Source organism: Podarcis melisellensis (genome assembly GCF_964234715.1).
Source record: "Podarcis melisellensis genome assembly, chromosome: 13".
In the NCBI taxonomy this organism is placed as follows: domain Eukaryota; kingdom Metazoa; phylum Chordata; class Lepidosauria; order Squamata; family Lacertidae; genus Podarcis; species Podarcis melisellensis.
This window is the reverse complement of record NC_138545.1, coordinates 37,878,898-37,897,546: the sequence shown is the minus strand read 5'-3', so window position 1 is coordinate 37,897,546 and position 18,649 is coordinate 37,878,898. Positions and strand designations below refer to the sequence as shown.

Below are 18,649 nucleotides of genomic sequence, written 5' to 3'. Positions count from 1 at the left end.
CTAGTGGTATAATCACATGACACCCATGGGGACCGGGTAGCTGGCCAAAAAGTCCACTGAAGTATGGGGTTCTGCTAAAGGAAGACAGATTTTCCTAGAGAGGGTTAATCAGTTATTAGGAGGAGCACAATACTTTTGGCTGAACCTTTGGGCAAGACAGGGTGGGGTGGGGGGTTTGACTGGGCCAGGAAAAAGATATTCGCACCCCACTCTAGTCAGAGCAATGGCAAAGTGTTGCATGTGCTACCCAACAACAGTGTATCATTAGGGAGGCATAATGCCCAGTGGCGTAGCGTGGGGGGTGCAGGGGGGGGCCGGCCGCACCGGGCGCAACATCTGGGGGTTAGGGTTAGGGGGTGCAAATCCACGGGTTAGGGAGCGCAAATTACTTGCCTTGCCCCGGGTGCTGACAACCCACGCTACGCCACTGATAATGCCATAAGCAAGCTATTTTCCCCTCTACATCAGTGGTGGCCAAACTTGGCCCTCCAGCTGTTTTGGGACTACAACTCCCATCATCCCCATCAAACAGGACTAGTGGCCAGGGATGATGGGAATTGTAGTCCCAAAACAGCTGGAGGGCCAAGTTTGGCCACCACTGCTCTAAATCAAGTGTGGCAAACCTGCAGACCTCCTGATATTTCCTGGACTACAAGTCCCATTTACTATGCCAGCTAAGGCTGATGGGAGCTGCGTCGAATCACATCTGGGAAGCCACAGGGCTAGCCCAGTGTTTCCCAATCTTGGGTGTCCAGCTGTTTGAGGACTGCAGTTCCCATCATCCCTGACCACTGGTCTTGCTAGCTAAGGATGATGGGTGTTGTAGTCCAAAAACAGCTGGAGACCCAAGTTTGGGAAACACTGGGCTCGCCGCTCTCGTTCTTGACCATGGCACGGCATCCTGGACCGTTTCAGCAATCAGAAGAGCCAACGAGTCCAAGGGAGCCTCTAAGCTTGCATTCTCACTTATCCAGCCTCCGTGGTGCATGGCAAATTGCTTTTAAAAAACGGAAGCCTAGGTGTGCCATGAAACATGACACAGGAATATGCTGATCAGAGATGGGAATACAGAGTTGTAAACAAACCCAAAACCAATGGACAGACTGAGCAAAGGCATGAATCCAAGGAACCCCCAACAGAGACTGTGAGCATCAATAGCCAGGACCTGAAAAGTTGTATTTACCGTATTTTTCGCTCTATAAGACTCACTGGACCACAAGACGCACCTAGTTTTTGGAGGAGGAAAACAAGAAAAAATATATTCTGAATCTCAGAAGCCAGAACAGCAAGAGGGATCGCTGCGCAGTGAAAGCAGCAATCCCTCTTGCTGTTCTGGCTTCTGGGATAGCTGAGCAGCCTGCATTCGCTCCATAAGACGCACACACATTTCCCCTTACTTTTTAGGAGGGAAAAAGTGAGTCTTATAGAGCAAAAAATATGGTATTTGCTTTTTAAGGCGCTAAAGCATATGTTCTTTTCATGACCTCCTCTCAGAGCCAAACTAGACCTGAAGTTAAAAGCCTTTTGCATATTTTTTTAAATGCAAGTTAATTACAAAATCCTATCAGCATACTTAGGGGGCTGATAATTAAGGGGATCAGAGCAGACGTAGAAGGGAAATTTAACCTTTTCCTCCCATGCAGCAGTCTTGAAGAAAAGCCCTCTTGGACATGGCATGAGTGGGTAAAAACATCATCCTCCAAAAACAGATGAAGTGAGCCCACCACTTGTGAACCTTTAACTTGTGCACCTTCAAGTTTTACACGTGTGGAAAAAATTAAAGAGCGCAGGGTTCCAGAAAAAATGACGTTGGCAATCCCAGCCACCACTGAAACCAATGTGTTTTGACTATACGCAACTCTGGCTTTTAGACGCGATAGCCGGAATGTAATTCCTGCATAAACTTCTAGTTTACAGCCCCAATTACAGAAGATTTTCCTCCGGACTGTGACATGGGAGGAATTCGCTCTCCATGCCTGCACTAATCCCGTTAATTATCAGCACCCTCTGCCCCCACCCCTCAAAGCTGATGCAACCTGCATTTTAAAAAACCAGCACGTCAAGTCTGTGGCTTGGCCCTGAGCCCATATTCTGCGCATACGTGGGGTGGGTCCCAGTTCTGCGAAGAAGTACAACTTGAAAGGAGGGATGTTTTTGGAAAAAAACCCCTCAGTTTTTCATTTGAGCTCAGGGGAAGTACTGTATGCAGAGCACCGATCCGGAAAAAAGCAACACCGTATTCAAATAAATATAGGCATTTACAAGGAGATTTGACACTCTTTTGGATTATTTTATCGAATCCCAGCATCCAGGAAAACATTTCTTTTTAAATTTTTGCAATTTGACACATTTTGCCGTCGTAAATACAACCAGCTTGGACTGAACACAAGAGCTGGACAACTCTTAAGAGTTGCATTTTAGCATACAGGTGTGCCCTTGGGATTAAATGAAAGACTAGTTTGAACAGCCTGCTCAGCTATCTATTTCGCTGTAAATTAGGAAGTCGCTTTACAACAGGGGCAGAGGCTTTTCGTCCATCTGTTCCCAACCTGGGAGATTTATTTTATTTTGTTTGCACGCAGAACCTATCAACATGAAGCTTTCGCTAGTGCACGCTTCGTTTTCTGCGAAGAACCTGCCTCACACAAGGTCAGAGACAATTTTGTCCATCTAGGCCTGGGTGGATAAATAGGGACCGCTTACCAGCGGGAAGGTAAACGGCGTTCCGTGTGCGGCTCTGGCTCGCCAGATGCAGCTTTGTCACGCTGGCCACGTGACCCGGAAGTGTCTCCGGACAGCGCTGGCCCCTGGCCTCTTAAGTGAGATGGGCGCACAACCCCAGAGTCTGTCAAGACTGGCCCGTACGGGCAGGGGTACCTTTACCTACCTTTACCTTAGGCCTGGGTGGAGAACCTGCAATCCTCTATATCAGGCATGCAGAAACATCTCTGGGTGTTCCTGAACTACAACTCCCACCATCCACCACTGCAGTGGCCGTACTGGCAAGGGCTTTTGGGAGTTGTGGTTCGGCAACAAATAGAGGGCTTCCCCCATCCCTGGCCTAGCATAACAGTGTTGTCTATTCTGACCGGCAATGGCTCTTCCTGTGTCTCAGGTATCATCCGATCCTTTCAGCTGAAAAACACCAGGGCCTGAACCTATCCTGGAAGAGTCGCCCAGAGTGGCTGGGGGCAAACCAGTCAGATGGGCGGGGGTACAAATAATAAAATTATTGTCATTATTATGAACTACTGCAGGCAAAGCATGGGCTGTACCCACTGAGCTATGGGTCTTCTTCCTAAATTGCACCCTATTGACACATGAAACCGGCAGATTTCAAGCAAACCTGTGCCAACTCCCAGCCTGGGCGACCTTTCTGCATATACTGTATTTTTCAGTGTATAAGTCTATATTTCCCCCCAATTTTTTAAAGTTTAAAATTGGGGGGTCATCTTATACATGAAATGTTGCAATTAATTATTTCTTAATTTGGGGCTCAAACAATTGGGGTGGTCTTATACATGGGGACGTCTTGTACACGGAAAAATACGGTAACTCTTTGGCTTGGCTTTATGAATGTCACGGCAAGTAACAGTGGGTTTCTCTGACCCATGCCAACTAATTCAGACTGAAGCAATCAGGTGACTTCAAGTCAGCATGGATCAGCTGAAAACTACAGGCTTTCGCATTCTGATGGGGCTGGGAGCCATGATATTTTATGTCAGCATTCTCAAATAGTTATTATGCAGCTAGAGCCACAACTTCTCCCCAAAATTCACCTAAACATTACTTTTTCACAAATCCTGACCAGAGATTCATTAAGTGCTCCACCTGCTGGTCAAAGAGTCAAACTGCACTGCAGCTTATTTCATTCTGATTTTTTCCCCTTTCTGCCAACGCTCTGATGGAGCTGTTGCCCCTGGAACTAACTGAAAGCACACCAGTGCAGGTAGATAAAAAGGTACCGCTGTGGCAGGAAGGTAAACGGCGTTTCTGTGCACTCTGGTTTCCCTCACGGTGTCCCATTGTGCCAGAAGCGGTTTAGTCATGCTGGCCACATGACCCGGAAAGCTGTCTGTGACAGGATAGTCATTTAGAGGCCCTGTTAAGAGAAATCTAAAATAGAGGTCTGTTGTGATTGTTATGGGGTAAGGGGGATTATCTTTTCTTACTTAGTATAATCTGGACAGACATTATTTACATACACGTCGTGTTATTCATAAAACTCCATAGCGTTTTGCTGTTTTTTATCTCATTAATCCTCACAGCAACTTTGCAAGGGAGGCCATTCCAGTCCCCATTTTACTGAGGCCGAGTGTACACAAGCTTACCCAAAGATCGCCAGTGAGCTTTGCAGCTGAAATTATTGTGATTTCCCACATCCATATCCAACCTTGTTTTGCTTTTTTCTTTAAAAATCACATTCTACTATGGGTTGCTATAGGAAAAAAAAATGGTTTGGCTTGGTAAAGTTGTAGTCCTAGAGTACTGAGACAATTCTCTCCCTCCAAGGCTCTTATCAGTATTAATTGGCAAGATATCCCAAGGAACTCAAGGGCACCAAATATGGGTTTTCACTGTTCTGTCCTCACAACAACCCTGTGAGGTAGGTTAGGCTGAGGAGAGAGAGGGACAGGTGATATGGTCAGCCAGGTAGATTTGAACCCAGGCCCAAAGCCAGGGCTACACCACGCCTTCTCATCAGTGTTGGCGTTTCTGTGTCTAAGCCCTATATGGCTTATGACCCTCGTACCTACGGGACCGCCTCTCCTGGTATGTCCCACAGAGGAACTTACGGTCTTCAAATAAAAACATCTTGGAGGTCCCGGGCCACAGAGAGGTTAGGCTGGCCTCAATCAGAGCCAGGGCTTTTTCGGCCATGGCCCCGATCTGGTGGAACGCTCTGTCACAAGAGACTAGGGCCCTGCGGGACTTGACATCTTTCCGCAGGGCCTGCAAGACAGAGCTATTCCACCAGGCCTTTGGCCAGGGCGCAGCCTGACCCCCTCCTCTGGCAATCTTCACAGAACTTTAGCTTAATGGTTGCCATCAATTTGATTTTAATTAATTTTTATAATGAATTGTTTTTAGAATGTTGCACTATTTTATTGTTGTTAGCCGCCCTGAGCCTGGCTTCAGCTGGGGAGGGTGGGATATAAATAAATTTTCCATTTTCCTCTAATTTGTTATAGCCCTGCACATCATAGGCAGCAAAGAACAGGCTCTTGGGAGCTTTGTGGTACCTTCTTCAGTTTCACAAAGGGTAGGGACTCACACAGATACACAGTCACTCACACAGAACATCTTTAAATAAGAGGAATGTGGAGAATAAATACTGTACATAGGAGCCTACCTCCTGGCAAAGAGGAGGAAGGCAGATAAATATGTCTCCTGCTATACAGATAAAACCATCGGGGAGGGTGCGGTGGGGTGGGGGGAAAAATCGCAGGCCAGCCCAAACAAACCAGATAGATAATGATGGAAATTATCCTCGGGATTCCAGGGATCTGAAGAAACAAAGAGAGACAAGAAATACCAACCGTGAGAGCAAGCAGGGAGACAGGCAGCCACAAAAGAAGTTTTTCTTAAAACTCTAAGAAAGGACTAATTTTTTTTCATATGGCCACTCTAGTTAACTAATGTGGGTGGTGCTGTGGGTTAAACTACAGAGCCAAGGACTTGCCGATCAGAAGGACGGCGGTTCGAATCCCCACGACGGGGTGAGCTCCCGTTGCTGGGTCCCTGCTCCTGCCAACCTAGCAGTTCGAAAGCACATCAAAAGTGCAAGTAGATAAATAGGTACCACTCCCGCGGGAAGGTAAACAGCGTTTCCGTGCGCTGCTCTGGTTCGCCAGAAGCAGCTTAGACATGCTGGCCACATGACCCGGAAGCTGTATGCCGGCTCCCTTGGCCAATAAAGTGAGATGAGCGCCGCAACCCCAGAGTCGGCCACGACTGGACCTAATGGTCAGGGGTCCCTTTACCTTTGTCTAAGAGCAAGCTAGGATGTGATGATGGCAAGGGAGAGGCAGGAAGAGGTGGGTGACAAGAAAACCAGATCGATTGGTTTCTGAACAAAGGTGAAATAATGAGGAGGAGGAGCTAAGGACTTTGCATTGTTCATTTCCTATGTTCCTTGTACCACAACCATTTTCTGTAAGCTTGAAAATCATATGTAACTATTAAAAGGGTTAAGGGTTCCTGGTTAACATTGCATAGTTATGATGCTGCCTCTTTGCGTTACTGTCGGTCACCTGCTTCAGTCAATTTCTGAAGACACCTCCTCCTCGTCTCTGACCAATCATTAAAGCCAATCATCTTCTGCATGTTATCGAGAAGCGAGGTGATAGGGAACCAGGCAGAGGGCCTTCTCGGTGGTGGTGCCCACCTTGTGGAACGCCCTCCCATCAGATGTCAAGGAAATAAACAGCTATCTGACTTTTAGAAGACATCTGAAGGCAGCCCTGTTTAGGGAAGCTTTTACTTTTGACGTTTTTTATATTCTGTTGGGAGCTGCCCAGAGTGGCTGGGTATAAATAATAAATTATTAATATTAATATTGTTATTATATTATCATGCCTTATTGCATTTCTGCACTTTTTACTGATGTTGTCAGTACTTTGCATTGATCGTTTTCTTGTACAGTTGTACCTCTGGTTGTGAACGGGATCCGTTCCGGAGGCCCGTTCGCAACATGAGCAGAACGCAACACGTGTCTGCGATTCTGCAGGTTGCGATTTGCCGCTTCTGCGCATGACGTCACTTTGCATGTCTGCTCATGCACAAGCGGCGAAACCTGGAAGTAACCCTTTCCGGTACTTCCGGGTCACCATGGGACACAACTTGAAAACACTCAACCTGAAGCAAACGTAACATGAGGTATGTCTGTATTGCTTTTGGAAATTTGGGTTTGTTTGCTTTTTTAAGTTGCCATTTACTCCTTAGATATATTTAAAATAAATGGCCCTAAATAAATTAATACTGAGGGTTCTGCACCCGGATTTCTCCTCTCTTCTGTGCCTGCATTTTCCCCTTGCCATCACCCAACTGTGTCAATTGCAAGACGCTTTCTGGGAAGTATCAAATATTGACCTCTCTCCCTCTCTCTATAGGGACACACAGATTACCGTATTTTTCGCCCCATAGGACGCACCGGCGCATAGGACGCACCTAGTTTTTTGGGGGGGAAATAAAGGGAAACAATTTATTTTCCCCCCAGGTGCACTGCGCTAAGCCCGAAGCTTGGGGCGTGCTGAGCTCAGCGCGCCCCAAGCTTCTGGGTGCCGGCAAGGTCTCCGCTAGCCGTGGGAGAGCCGCGTGGCTCTCCCATGGCTAGCAGAGCGCTGCGCTAATACCGAAGCTTGGGGCGTGCGGAGCTCAGCACACCCCAAGCTTCTGGGTGCTGGCAAGGTCTCTGCTAGCCGTGGGAGAGCTGTGCAACTTTGCGCGGCTCTCCCACGGCTAGCGGAGCGCTCTGCTAATCCTGAAGCTTGGGGTGAGCGGAGCTCTGCGCAGAGAGGGGGAGATTTTTTTCCTTGTTCTCCCCCTCTAAAACAAGGTTTGTCCTATGGTCAGGTGTGTCCTATAGAGCGAAAAATACAGTACACCTCCTGCCATCTCACCTTCCAGGTGTGGCAGCCCCGCCCTCTTCTCCTCCTGGCCACCCAAACTATCCCCCGGGAGAACCACTTGGAAAGCCCCATTTCCCGGCCCACTCTTACGAGTAGCTGTTATGCTGCTGCCGGCGCCGCGCCGTCCGCATCTTCTCAAAGCGCGCCTCCATTTCTTCGAGTACTTTGGGCGTGTAGCGCACAACCAGCTTCACGGTACCCTGGGCTGCTTTCAGGAGCTCCACCGCCCGCTCGTGTTGCTCGCCCTCCACGCTCTGCAGGAAACAAGGAAGAAAAGCGACGCCACAAGAGCAGTAAGTGCATTTCCTGATGCAAGACTCCACCTTTCGCCTCCCATCGTCACTGCCGAGGTCCGTGAGAAGCAGCCGTCCCTGCCTCAAATGACGTATTTATGCAAGCGGGACTAGCAGCAAAATGCTGCAGTGTGAAGCCAGCCCTGTTTTCCCTCTCCTTAAATGGCTCAGGCCCGCAACACCTCAAGGACTACCTGTCTCCATAAGAACCTACCAGGACCCTGAGATCATCTTCCAAGGGTCTCCATCGTGTGCCTCCTCCTTGAGAGGTCCAGAGGGTGGCAACACGAGAATGGGGCCTCCTCTGCAGTGGCTCCCCGTCTGTGGAATGCTCTCCCCAGGGAAGTTCGCCTGGCACCTTCATTATACACTTTCAGGCACCAGGCGAAAACGTACCTCTTTAAACAGGCCTTTGGCTGATTGACATCCAATGCCCTTTTAAAATGTGTTGGGGAGAGGGGATTATTGATTTGTTTCTGATCTTTTTATTACAGTGGTACCTCGGTTTTCGAACATAATCCATTCCGGAAGACCGTTCAACTTCCAAGGCATGTTCAAAAACTGAAGCAGTTACTTCTGGATTTACGGAGTTCGAAAACCGAAATGTTAATCAACGGAGATGTTCGAAAACCGAGGTACCACTATATTTCTTATTTTATTTTATTGCGATTTTATGTTGTGAACCACCCTGAGATCTATCTATAAATAATAAGGAAAAAAAATAACTATCAGCTGGAGTAAACCTCCAGATGAACAGCACACATGTTTTTTTGGAAACCATGTAATTTTATGTATTAAAGGTAAAGGGACCCCTGACCATTAGGTCCAGTCGTGGCCGACTCTGGGGTTGCAGTGCTCATCTCACTTTACTGGCCAAGGGAGCCAGCGTACAGCTTCCGGGTCGTGTGGCCAGCATGACTAAGCCGCTTCTGGCGAACCAGAGCAGCGCACGGAAACGCCGCTTACCTTCCCGCAGGAGCGGTACCTGTTTATCTACTTGCACTTTGACGTGCTTTTGAACTGCTAGGTTGGCAGGGGCAGGGACCGAGCACCGGGAGCTCACCCCGTCGCAGGGATTCGAACCGCCGACCTTCTGATCGGCAAGTCCTAGGCTCTGTGGTTTAACCCACAGCGCCACCCGCCTCCCAATTTTATGTATTATGTCTATATAAAATCAACAACACATGTGCAACCACAAATAAAATCAGCCAATCAGCATTCCGCAATTGACTGAGCACGCTCTGCACCTCCAGAGTTGTTTTGGATCTCCACCCAACCCAACTGTTTCCGCTTCCTGCGAACCCTTATCCCGCTCCCATACACCCAAAGAGAAGCCTCTCGTATTGCCTGCCCCCCAATATACACACCACGCCATTGACCGACAGCAACTGATCTCCTCGCTTGAGGCCGCCGTGGCGGTCAGCCACGCCCCCTGGGATGATGCGGGAGATATAGATGGGCGAGTTCTGTTCCTTGCCTCCCATGATGTTGAAGCCCAGGCCTTCGTCTGTCTTGGGCAGTTCCACAACCCGTGGGTGCGCGTGGCCTTCGCTCGCTGCGAAAGCAGCCACCGTCGCCTGGATATGGGGAGGAAGCAGAGAGGATTCTGCACCAGTATTTAGGACTGTTTCGAAGACTTCTTTAAAAGTCAGTGGCAACACCCTTCCCCTCGTGCCCCAATTCCCTCGGGTTTTCGTTTCCGACTCATCCCTCATCATCTCTCTTTGAAGGTGATCCGGAAACTACAACTAATCCAGAATGTGGCAGCTGGACTGGTGACTGGGAGCGGCCGCCGGGACCACATAACACCGGTCCTGAGAGATCTGCATTGGCTCCCAGTACGTTTCCGAGCACAATTCAAAGTGTTGCTGCTGACCTTTAAAGCCCTAAACGGACTCGGCCCAGTATACCTGAAGGAGCGTCTCCACCCCCATCGTTCAGCCCAGACACTGAGGTCCAGCTCCGAGGGCCTTCTGGCGATTCCCTCAGTGCGAGAAGTGAGGTTACAGGGAACCAGACAGAGGGCCTTCTCGGTAGTGGCGCCCGCCCTGTGGAATGCCCTCCCATCAGATGTCAAGAAAATAAGCAGCTATCTTATCTTTAAAAGACATCTGAAGGCAGCCCTGTTTAGGGAAGCTTTTAATATTTAATGCTGTATTGTTTTTAACACTCAATTGGGAGCCGCCCAGAGTGGCTGGGGAAACTCAGCCAAATGGGCGGGGTATAAATTATTATTATTATATCATATCATCATTTATATGCTGGCTATCTAACTGGGTTCCCCCAGCCACTGTCAAATTACTCAAATTAACCCATGTGCATATTTCTACCCAGGGTTCTGCATACTCTATGCTAAGAATTTGTAAATAAATTCAGTGCCAAGATAAACTGAATTTTACAACCCCATATAAATTATGCAGATTGCTCAGCTACCATGTCATCACTTATGTTGTAAGACCTATTCTTTCTTTTCTTTTTCAAGTTATTGGGGCAGGCGCTACACAGGGCCCTGAAGCCTCACTTCCAATAACTGGAAAACATATTAGTCCCCAAACTTTCAAGCATATATTTGGGCCTATAAGGACTAGAAACTTGCTTTTTTAAAAAAAGAAATGAAAGCAGAGAATCTCAGAAATTAGATTTTGAAACTACAGTAACATTCTGTGTTCCCCCTCCAACCCCTACAAAACTGTGGCACACATACAGTCTTGTATTCCCCATCCCTCCCTCCTCCCTCCTCCTCCTCTTTTCCTTTCGTGCCATGCCTTTTAGATTGCAATCTTGCACACATAAGGACAACCTACTTTCCTGTTGCTTTTACTCATCTTATGCAAGCCGCTTTAGAACACTATCAAGCAGAAGAGCACAGGGAGACCACTTTATAAACAGCCCATTTCTAGCAATTTTCACATCATATTTGAAATACAGATATTAGCTGTAAGGAAGCTCCATTCGGTTGACCGCCCTGTTTCCAGCACAGGGCACCCAGGTGCCTCAGGGAAGCCAAAAGCAAGGCAAAACAGCCCTCTCTTGCTGTTGTTCCCAGCAAACTGGTACCCTGAGAGTTATACTGCCTCCAAACCCAAAGGGTGCATATAGCCATTATGACTAATAGCCACTGAAAGTCTCTTTGCTTCCCGGGTTGGTCTAATCCCCTTCTAAAGCTATTTAATCAGGGCCGGACTAAGCTGTTTTTGCTGCTTGATGGCATCTTGCCCTCATCCCGGCCCCATGTCAAGGTGCTTGCAGCCAAAGGCCGGTCAAGTTATTTTGACACCCGATGCACAAAAATCCCACTGGTACCTCTCCCTGGGTGTACAACCATCGCATAGTAAATAATAGTTTTAAAAAAGCCCAGTAAAACTAAATATCAGGTTGCTGTAATTCCGTGACATTGAAAATGAGCTGTCTGAGGCATCTGCCTCACTCTGTCTAATGAAAGGGCCGGTCCACAGCCTTTTAAGCAGTGTTAGAAACTCAGCTATATAAGTTAGGCACCAAATGGCTCCTTAAACCAGGGTCACAGTCGCCAAAACGGAATGCTTAGTTGATTTTGGGGCGAGACAGCTCGGAAGCAGTATTTTTCAATACGACTTTGTGGTTGGTTCCTGAAATTCATTCCGATTGTGAAGATAAACTATTAATTCTACAAGATGGGCTGCTAGTGTGTGAAAACAGCCAAGATCCAAGGTTCACCAGGCAGGCATCTCTAGATGGTGGAGACATCAGGCACCATCCTGGCACCTGGGAAAGTCAGGTGCAAAACGCGCCTGGCTAATTTCGAACATTGCTTTAAAGCTATCTAGTACCATTACAGCAAATTCAGTAAGCTGAACGAAATATGAATTCAAGAGAACTAGCAACTTCAGACCAAGCGTTGCACAAGAATTCTAAGGAAGAGAATGATAAAAAATATATAGTGCAGTTTTGAAACCTGCAGTTGAAACCAATGCCGTTTTGAAACCACTGGTTAAAATCAGCACAGCTTTGAAAGGTTCAGCCAGCCACCTCTGTTCAAATTGGCATTTGGCTGGATCCAAACATAGACCAAAATCGTATTGCTTGATCATGCAAAATTTGGTTAAATTGTTTTAAGAGGAATCCCAACAAGCAGGCAAACAACTTCCCAAAATACGTAGCAGGTGGTGGAGGGGAACCTACACAACAGGAAACAAAGCAATGGGTTTCTTCTCATACCTTAGCCGTGGCATGCGCCCGAATTTCAGCACTCCCTGTGATATCCAGTGTGTCGTACAACTGCTCATAGACCTGTCCAGAAAAGAGACAATAAAAGGAGGGGGGTCAGGGAGATTTGTCCGCCGAGTCCAGAGTTGACACCATTTGGAACACAGGTGCTAAGGAGGATACAATACTTGAAAGAAGCATCCGCTGTGGAATGGGAATATGGGATGGACAGAACAGGAGATAAGAGGGCATGGAAGCAAGACCGGGGGGTGGGGAGAGCAGGTAGAACATCTCCTTTCATGGTGCTATGTTTCTATGATTCAGTCCTCGGTACCTCTGAGTAGACCTGAGAAATACCCCAGTATGAATCCCTGGCGAGCTGCTGCCTGCCAGTGTAAACAATAATGCTCTAGATGGGACCTATGGTCTGAGTAAATATATAAGGCTGCTTCCCTTCTTCTTAATACAGTGGTACCTCGGGTTACAGACGCTTCAGGTTACAGACTCTGCTAACCCAGAAATGGTACAGTGGACGTTCAGGTTGCGAACGTGATCCGTGCGGGATGCATGTTCGCAACCCACAGCGGCAGGTCTGCACACACGCGGGTTGCGATTTGGTGCTTCTGCGCATGCGCAAAGCGCAATTTAGCACTTCTGCGCATGTGCGACCACCGAAACCTGGAAGTAACCTGTTCCAGTACTTCCCAGTTTCAGTGGTCCGCAACCCGAAAAAACGCAACCTGAAGCGTCTGTAACCTGAGGTATGACTGTAATGCTCTCGATGGGACCTATGGTCTGAGTAAATATATAAGGCTGCTTCCCTTTTTCCTAATACAGTGGTACCTCGGTTTACAGACGCTTCAGGTTACATACGCTTCAGGTTACAGACTCCGCTAACCCAGAAATAGTACCTCGGGCTAAGAACTTTGCTTCAGGATGAGAACAGAAATCACGCGGCAGCAGTGGAAGGCCCCATTAGCTAAAGTGGTACCTCAGGTTAAGAACAGTTTCAGGTTAAGAACGAACCTCCGGAATGATTTATGTTCTTAACCCGAGGTACCACTGTCTTGACTTTGAGGGGATACAGAAGGGATTAGGAGTGTTTAAAGGAGAGTCCAGACAGAGGCCATTTCAGACATTTTCCCGTGAGAGGCAGCAAGTGGTGTCACCCCGCTCCTATGAAAGGCGCACAGTGCACCAAGGCCCATCAAGTTATTTCGCCACCTGAGGCTGAAAAATCCCACAAGCACCTCTCCCCTTTGCCTAACGTTAAAAGCGCAAATAATAATACAGCTAAGTAACTAATGATTTGAAGCTCTTTTTAGGAAACCTGAAATCAGCTCTCTGAGGTGAGCACCCAATAGTAGGGCCGCCTTGGTTCAGAGGCGGAGTTAGGGAGTGTAACTGGTTTGCCCGCCCTGAGTGGGCGCTGCAAGAAATCATAAAAATCATGGAGTTGGAAGGGACCCTGAGGACCATCTAGTTCAACCCCCAGAAATGCAGCTGTCCCATCCGGGCGTTAGGATCACAGCGCTCTAACCAACTGAGCCATCCAGGCACGAGATGATGCAGAGCGGAAGGCCAGAGGCTAGAGGCACCAAATTTTGGCGTTGTGCTGAAAATTGAAAGCCCCAAGTCTGCCACTGCCTGATTGCAAACATAGGAAATAGGTCGGGGTGACAGGGGAGTGACAAGAGGCCAGATGCGTGTGACACAGGTGCAACTAGCAGTGACAGGTGGGGGAAGCGGGTGACGAACTGGTATAGAGGAGGAAGGCCAGGCAAGGAGCGCGGGAAAGGAGAGACGAAAGTATAAATGAAGGAAAGGAGAAGCGTCTGCCAAGGAAGGAACTAGGAAGAGTCGCTCGCTCACCTCCCTGATGGCCGAGCAGAATTTGCTCTGCAACACCCTCTGGAGGGCTTGGAGTTTCTGAGGCGGCACCTCCCCGCTGCGCTGCAGCCGCTCCAGCAGTTCAACCGCCCTCGCCACATCTGAGGAGAGGGAGAAGAGGCGGCGGGGTTGTCAGCGGAGCGGGAGGAAGCCCCGGGCCGCCTCGGGCGACGCGCCTCGGCCGCCCCGGCGAACATCGCCTGGCGCTTCCCTTGCGCTCTCGCCGCGCGTAAAGGAGCGCGCGCGAAAGCGAAGATCCGGGCGAGCTGCGAGGAAGCAGCTCCGATCTCCTCCTCAGCAGCCATGCCGAGCAAGGGAGGGAGGGAGGGAGGAAGGAAGGACCCACCCGCCACCTCCATCTTTCCGCGGGATCTCGCCTTCCCGCGCGCGCCCCGGCGATGCTCTCTTCCCTCCCCGCCATCCCCCTGGGACGCAGCGAGGGCGCACGGCTCTTGCTCGTTTTGGTGCGTCGGAGCTGGCGGATCCATCCGCCCCGATCCTCCTCCTCCTCCATGTACGCGGGGATCTCCCCCTTCCAGCCACCCGCCGATTTCTCCCACTCCAGGCCAGGAGATGCCCACCCCTCTCCAAGTCCATGTCTCCCCTCCTTCTCCACCGCCGGCGCAGCTTACCCCTCTCCAGCCCCAGAGGCTCGGCCAGCGCTGCCATCTTCGCTCTGGCGAAGCCCCACCGCCGCCTCTCGCACGTCAACGCGCGGAGAGCGGCGAGGGGAGGGAAGAGGGCTTTGCAACCTGATACGCCGCAGCCCTGCCCGCTGGGCTGCTGGTGCGCGTGTCTGCCGCGGCACGTGCGGAGGGCGCCCGGCCCCCTCCCGTGCACCGCTTAGACCCGGCGGCCAGGAGATGCGCGCGGGCCGCGCCGCACAAACGCCCGACCGAAGCAGCCCGAGGAGGAGCCATCATCCTGCGCGCGCCTCTCCACGGATTCCCCCCCTCCTTTTCCACCTACGTACCGCGTCCGACCCTTAGCCGGTGGGGCACCATGGTGGACTGGCCCGGCGAGATCCTTGGTCGTTGCAGCAGCAGCAGCAGGGCGAAGCGACGAGGGAGATCCGCTCACCGCTGCATCCCCTGCTCCCACCCGTGCAGGATGCGCAGCGACTTCCTTTTCTCCACCCCCACCCCGCGAGAGTGCCTTACGCGGATGTTAGCATCGTTATTAAAGCGCATCGCAGGTGAATCAGCGCTTTGAACTTGCCACTTCTAGGCGCCTTTGAAGAATCGGACGCAACCCAACCTCCGTGCAGAAGTCCCGTGCCTTGCGCACACGTTTATTACAGGTTTGGAAAGCGCTGAACAGGAAAATATCTTTGTTAATGTTTCAGGCCTCTTTTCCAGAAGCTCGCATCCAGAGCGAAGTGGAAAGCAGCGGTCCCGTCAGCAGGTGACTCTCACTGTGTCGTTTTTCCCCTTTAATTTATCCAGCTGGTCTCAAGTATTTTTTATAGTAGGCGGATTGTGTAATGAAAAGCTGACGGCGAACACCCGACAAACATGTTACATTTGCACAAACTATCTGGAGCATAAAAATTATACACGCTGGATTTCAATAGGATATATGGGAAGGTAGACGGCATCTAAGGTGGGCTGCATTGCAGTTCAGGATGCAAGAGCCAGGGAGAGGAGGTAAGATGGGGGCTAGGAGCCTACCTGTTTCTCTTCCCCACTGACTCATGCAGATCCCACGGGTTGAACCGCCATCACCATCTATTGCACAAGATGGATGTGAAGATCAAATGGAGGAAGCAATCACGTTTACCAAAATTAGCTCCCTGGATAATTTTCATTTAACAAAACTTGCTGCTTGATTATAAGAAAACCACTTACCCACAGGTGCCTCCATCTTGCCAGGGTTCAAGTTCAGCTTATTTTCACTCATTCACCCCATCACTGCATCCAGGTACTGACTGGTCCAGGGCCTCCAAGGCCTCCTGATATAGATGTTACGGAGAAACAGGGCTGAGTGGAAGAGATTGTGAAGAGCGCTAAAAGGGCCTCTCCAAACTGAGGGAATGGGCAGTAGCATGGCAAATGCAATTCAATGTGACATAATGCAATTCATGTCACATAAACATTCATGGGGTGACCAGGAACGAGACCTTGGATAGCTTGATGAAGATGTTAATCCATTGGGGTGGCAGCTGTGAATAAGCTAATTCCACATCAGGAATCATTAGGACAGGAATTGAAAAGTAAAACTGCTGATATTAATGAAAGCTATGGTGTGGCATTTGGAAAACAGTGTACAGTTCTGGTCATCTCAAAATATTGTAGAGCTGGAGGCGGTTCAGAAAAGGGCAACCAAAATGATCAGGGGTGGAGCAGTTCTCTTATGAGGGAAAGTTGCAGTGTTTGGAGAGGTAAGAGGTCACATGATTTGAGATTTACAAATTCATGCATGGCATGGAGGAAGTGTATAGTGAAGTTTTTCTTCCTCTGCAATGGCCATCCAATGCAGCTGAATGTTTAAAGATTATGGGCAGACAAAAGAAAGTACTTCTCCGCAGAGTGCAGTAAAACTATGGAACTCACTGTTGCAGGTGGCAGTGATGGCCAACTTGGAAGAGCGTTAAATAAACTTAGGTTGGCTATGCTCTGCTTCCAGAAGCAATATCCTTGAATTATCACTTGCTGGAAATAATACTAATACATTTCTGGCTGTGTTTCCCCAGGCACTGCAGGTGGCTTCCAGAAGCTTGTGCTTGGGTCCTGCTTGTGGGTTTCCTACAGGCATCTGGGTGGCCACTGAGAACTGACCCAACATGCTTGCAGAGAAATTGCCACCACTAGTCCAAACCTTCGGAGGTAAAGACTCCACCAAGGGTGTGCCCTTCCGAATCTTCGAATGTTGGACCAATGACAATTTGAGACAGCCCCATGGTTGTCATGGGACCATGACTGGCCCAGCAGCAGAATCCACATGGATACTGAAGTCAACCAGGACTATTGTCCTACGATCCTCTTAACACCATGTCGGAGACCACCTCTGCCAGCTTGGTTAGGGATGCCACTGGGCAACAGGGTGGCCAGTAGACCAGCAGCTCCCCCAATTTGTCTTTCGAGCCCACACCAGATGCAGACCTCTAAAACCACCCCTACATCAAGAGGTATTCTGGTAAAGGAGATGGTGTTTCTATGATAGCCAACACTCTCTCTCTTGACCCAGTCCAGACTGGTGTTGTATTGAGTACCCAGATGGGCACAGCTGAGTGAGGTCAGTGGCACCCAGTGCACCCCCTTCATCCACAATTAAGCCATGGATGTGCATGGTCCTATTGTGGCATTCATTTATAACACCACCGAACCAGAGGAGCCAGTAACCTATGAAGGAGTAGGAAGGCTGCAACAGGGGGCCATCTCCGTCCCAGATGGTGGTCAGCCCTTCCATTCCAACTATAACTTCCCTGGCCCACCACCACTGAAACTGGGGCATCTTCTCAACTCCCTGCTATCTGCTGACCCAGATACTGTACAACTTAGTGCCATCATTAAGTGTCACCTACAAAGCTGGGAGATTAGGCCACAGGCCAAGTAGAAAGTGCATGCCACACTCCTCTTTGCCTCACTCAAGGGGAACCTGCCAAACAAAAATTCCCCTTCCTCCAGGCTATTGCCAGGTCATGGGCCTGTCTCCTGCAATGCTTGACCTACAATTCCCTATCTTGATTGACGGGTGCGTGCCCCTTTACCTCCCCAAAGGCAGCAACCCCATCACAGTCAACTCTGCCAGATGTGTCAAGTCTGCTGCTACAGTAAGGCAGGCTCTGGACCACCCCCATGCCTTAGCTGACAGGCAGTCAGTCAACATTCAAAGAGTATCACTGCTATCGGCACATACTTTAAGCTGCAGGCAGGTATCTAAACAGGACTAACCGATGCAAGGCAAACTCTCTCTTGGTAGCTGGGTGAGTACATCAGGCAGGGGCCATGGAAGTGCCAAACAGCCCCTCCCGGCATAGTCCCCCTGCAGATCTGCTCTCATGAGATACAATTTATATATATATGTCCGCCTGTGGGATTATCATTTGGGATAAAAATGTTCTCTAGCAAAGCACTCAATTTTTCTCCAACAAATGAGCCTGCCGTGGTGGCAGGCTTCCCACACAAGAGAAAAATAGCATGGTAAACAGCTCAGACACAGACCAGCAGATGGGGCTTCTAAGCAAGAGTTCCACAGCCCATGCTCATAGCCTACATTTCTCCCACACACTCGGCTACTGTTCCAGGCATCCTTACGCAATTCTCTACTCCAGTACCAGTTTGGGCTAGCAGCTGTATGCAGCTTGCCTCCTTGCCAAATTCTGCTTGTAGGAGCCTGCCCTCCTATTAAATTAAGCTGCAGTAGAGATGCAGTACGTGAAGGACGATGAGCCATGCAAATGTCTACTTCCCTAAACGAATGATATTAAGACCCTCCAAGAAAAGTAGGCCCCTGCTGAAGAATCATAAAAGGTATTTCTTAATACCTCCATCTCAGCCTAACTATTCCTATTAGCAGATGTATTTTGTATCCAGGGGAGGTGGCAGCAAGGGCACAAAAAACCTTTGATTCTTTCTGCTCATCTAGTGTAATCTACTCATCACCAAAGCTTTCAGCCGCCACCTCTAGGCCTTAATGCCAAGCCACAAC

The 18,649-nt window shown here is 49.3% G+C and overlaps 1 protein-coding gene and 1 long non-coding RNA gene across 3 annotated transcripts; both read right to left on the bottom strand.

Moving 5' to 3' along the window:
• Nucleotides 1-764: 764 nt before the first annotated feature.
• LOC309354384 lies at nucleotides 765-5,162 on the bottom strand. Its single transcript, XR_014162232.1, has 2 exons — nucleotides 2,901-5,162; nucleotides 765-2,676 (listed from the first exon to the last, which is right to left on the bottom strand). It is a non-coding gene; the product is annotated as an uncharacterized lncRNA (long non-coding RNA).
• Nucleotides 5,163-5,164: 2 nt separating this feature from the next.
• LIN7B (lin-7 homolog B, crumbs cell polarity complex component) lies at nucleotides 5,165-15,606 on the bottom strand. 2 transcript variants are annotated; one of them, XM_081884470.1, is made up of 6 exons: nucleotides 14,973-15,606; nucleotides 13,982-14,100; nucleotides 12,122-12,193; nucleotides 9,292-9,501; nucleotides 7,722-7,885; nucleotides 5,165-5,507 (listed from the first exon to the last, which is right to left on the bottom strand). In XM_081884470.1, exons 1-6 carry the CDS (start codon nucleotides 15,001-15,003, stop codon nucleotides 5,486-5,488), a joined length of 618 nt encoding a protein of 205 aa, XP_081740596.1. In that variant the 5' UTR covers nucleotides 15,004-15,606; the 3' UTR covers nucleotides 5,165-5,485. The 2 variants fall into 2 exon arrangements, with proteins under 2 accessions (XP_081740596.1, XP_081740595.1); XM_081884469.1 differs by lacking the exon at nucleotides 14,973-15,606 and adding an exon at nucleotides 14,632-14,861.
• Nucleotides 15,607-18,649: the final 3,043 nt, after the last annotated feature.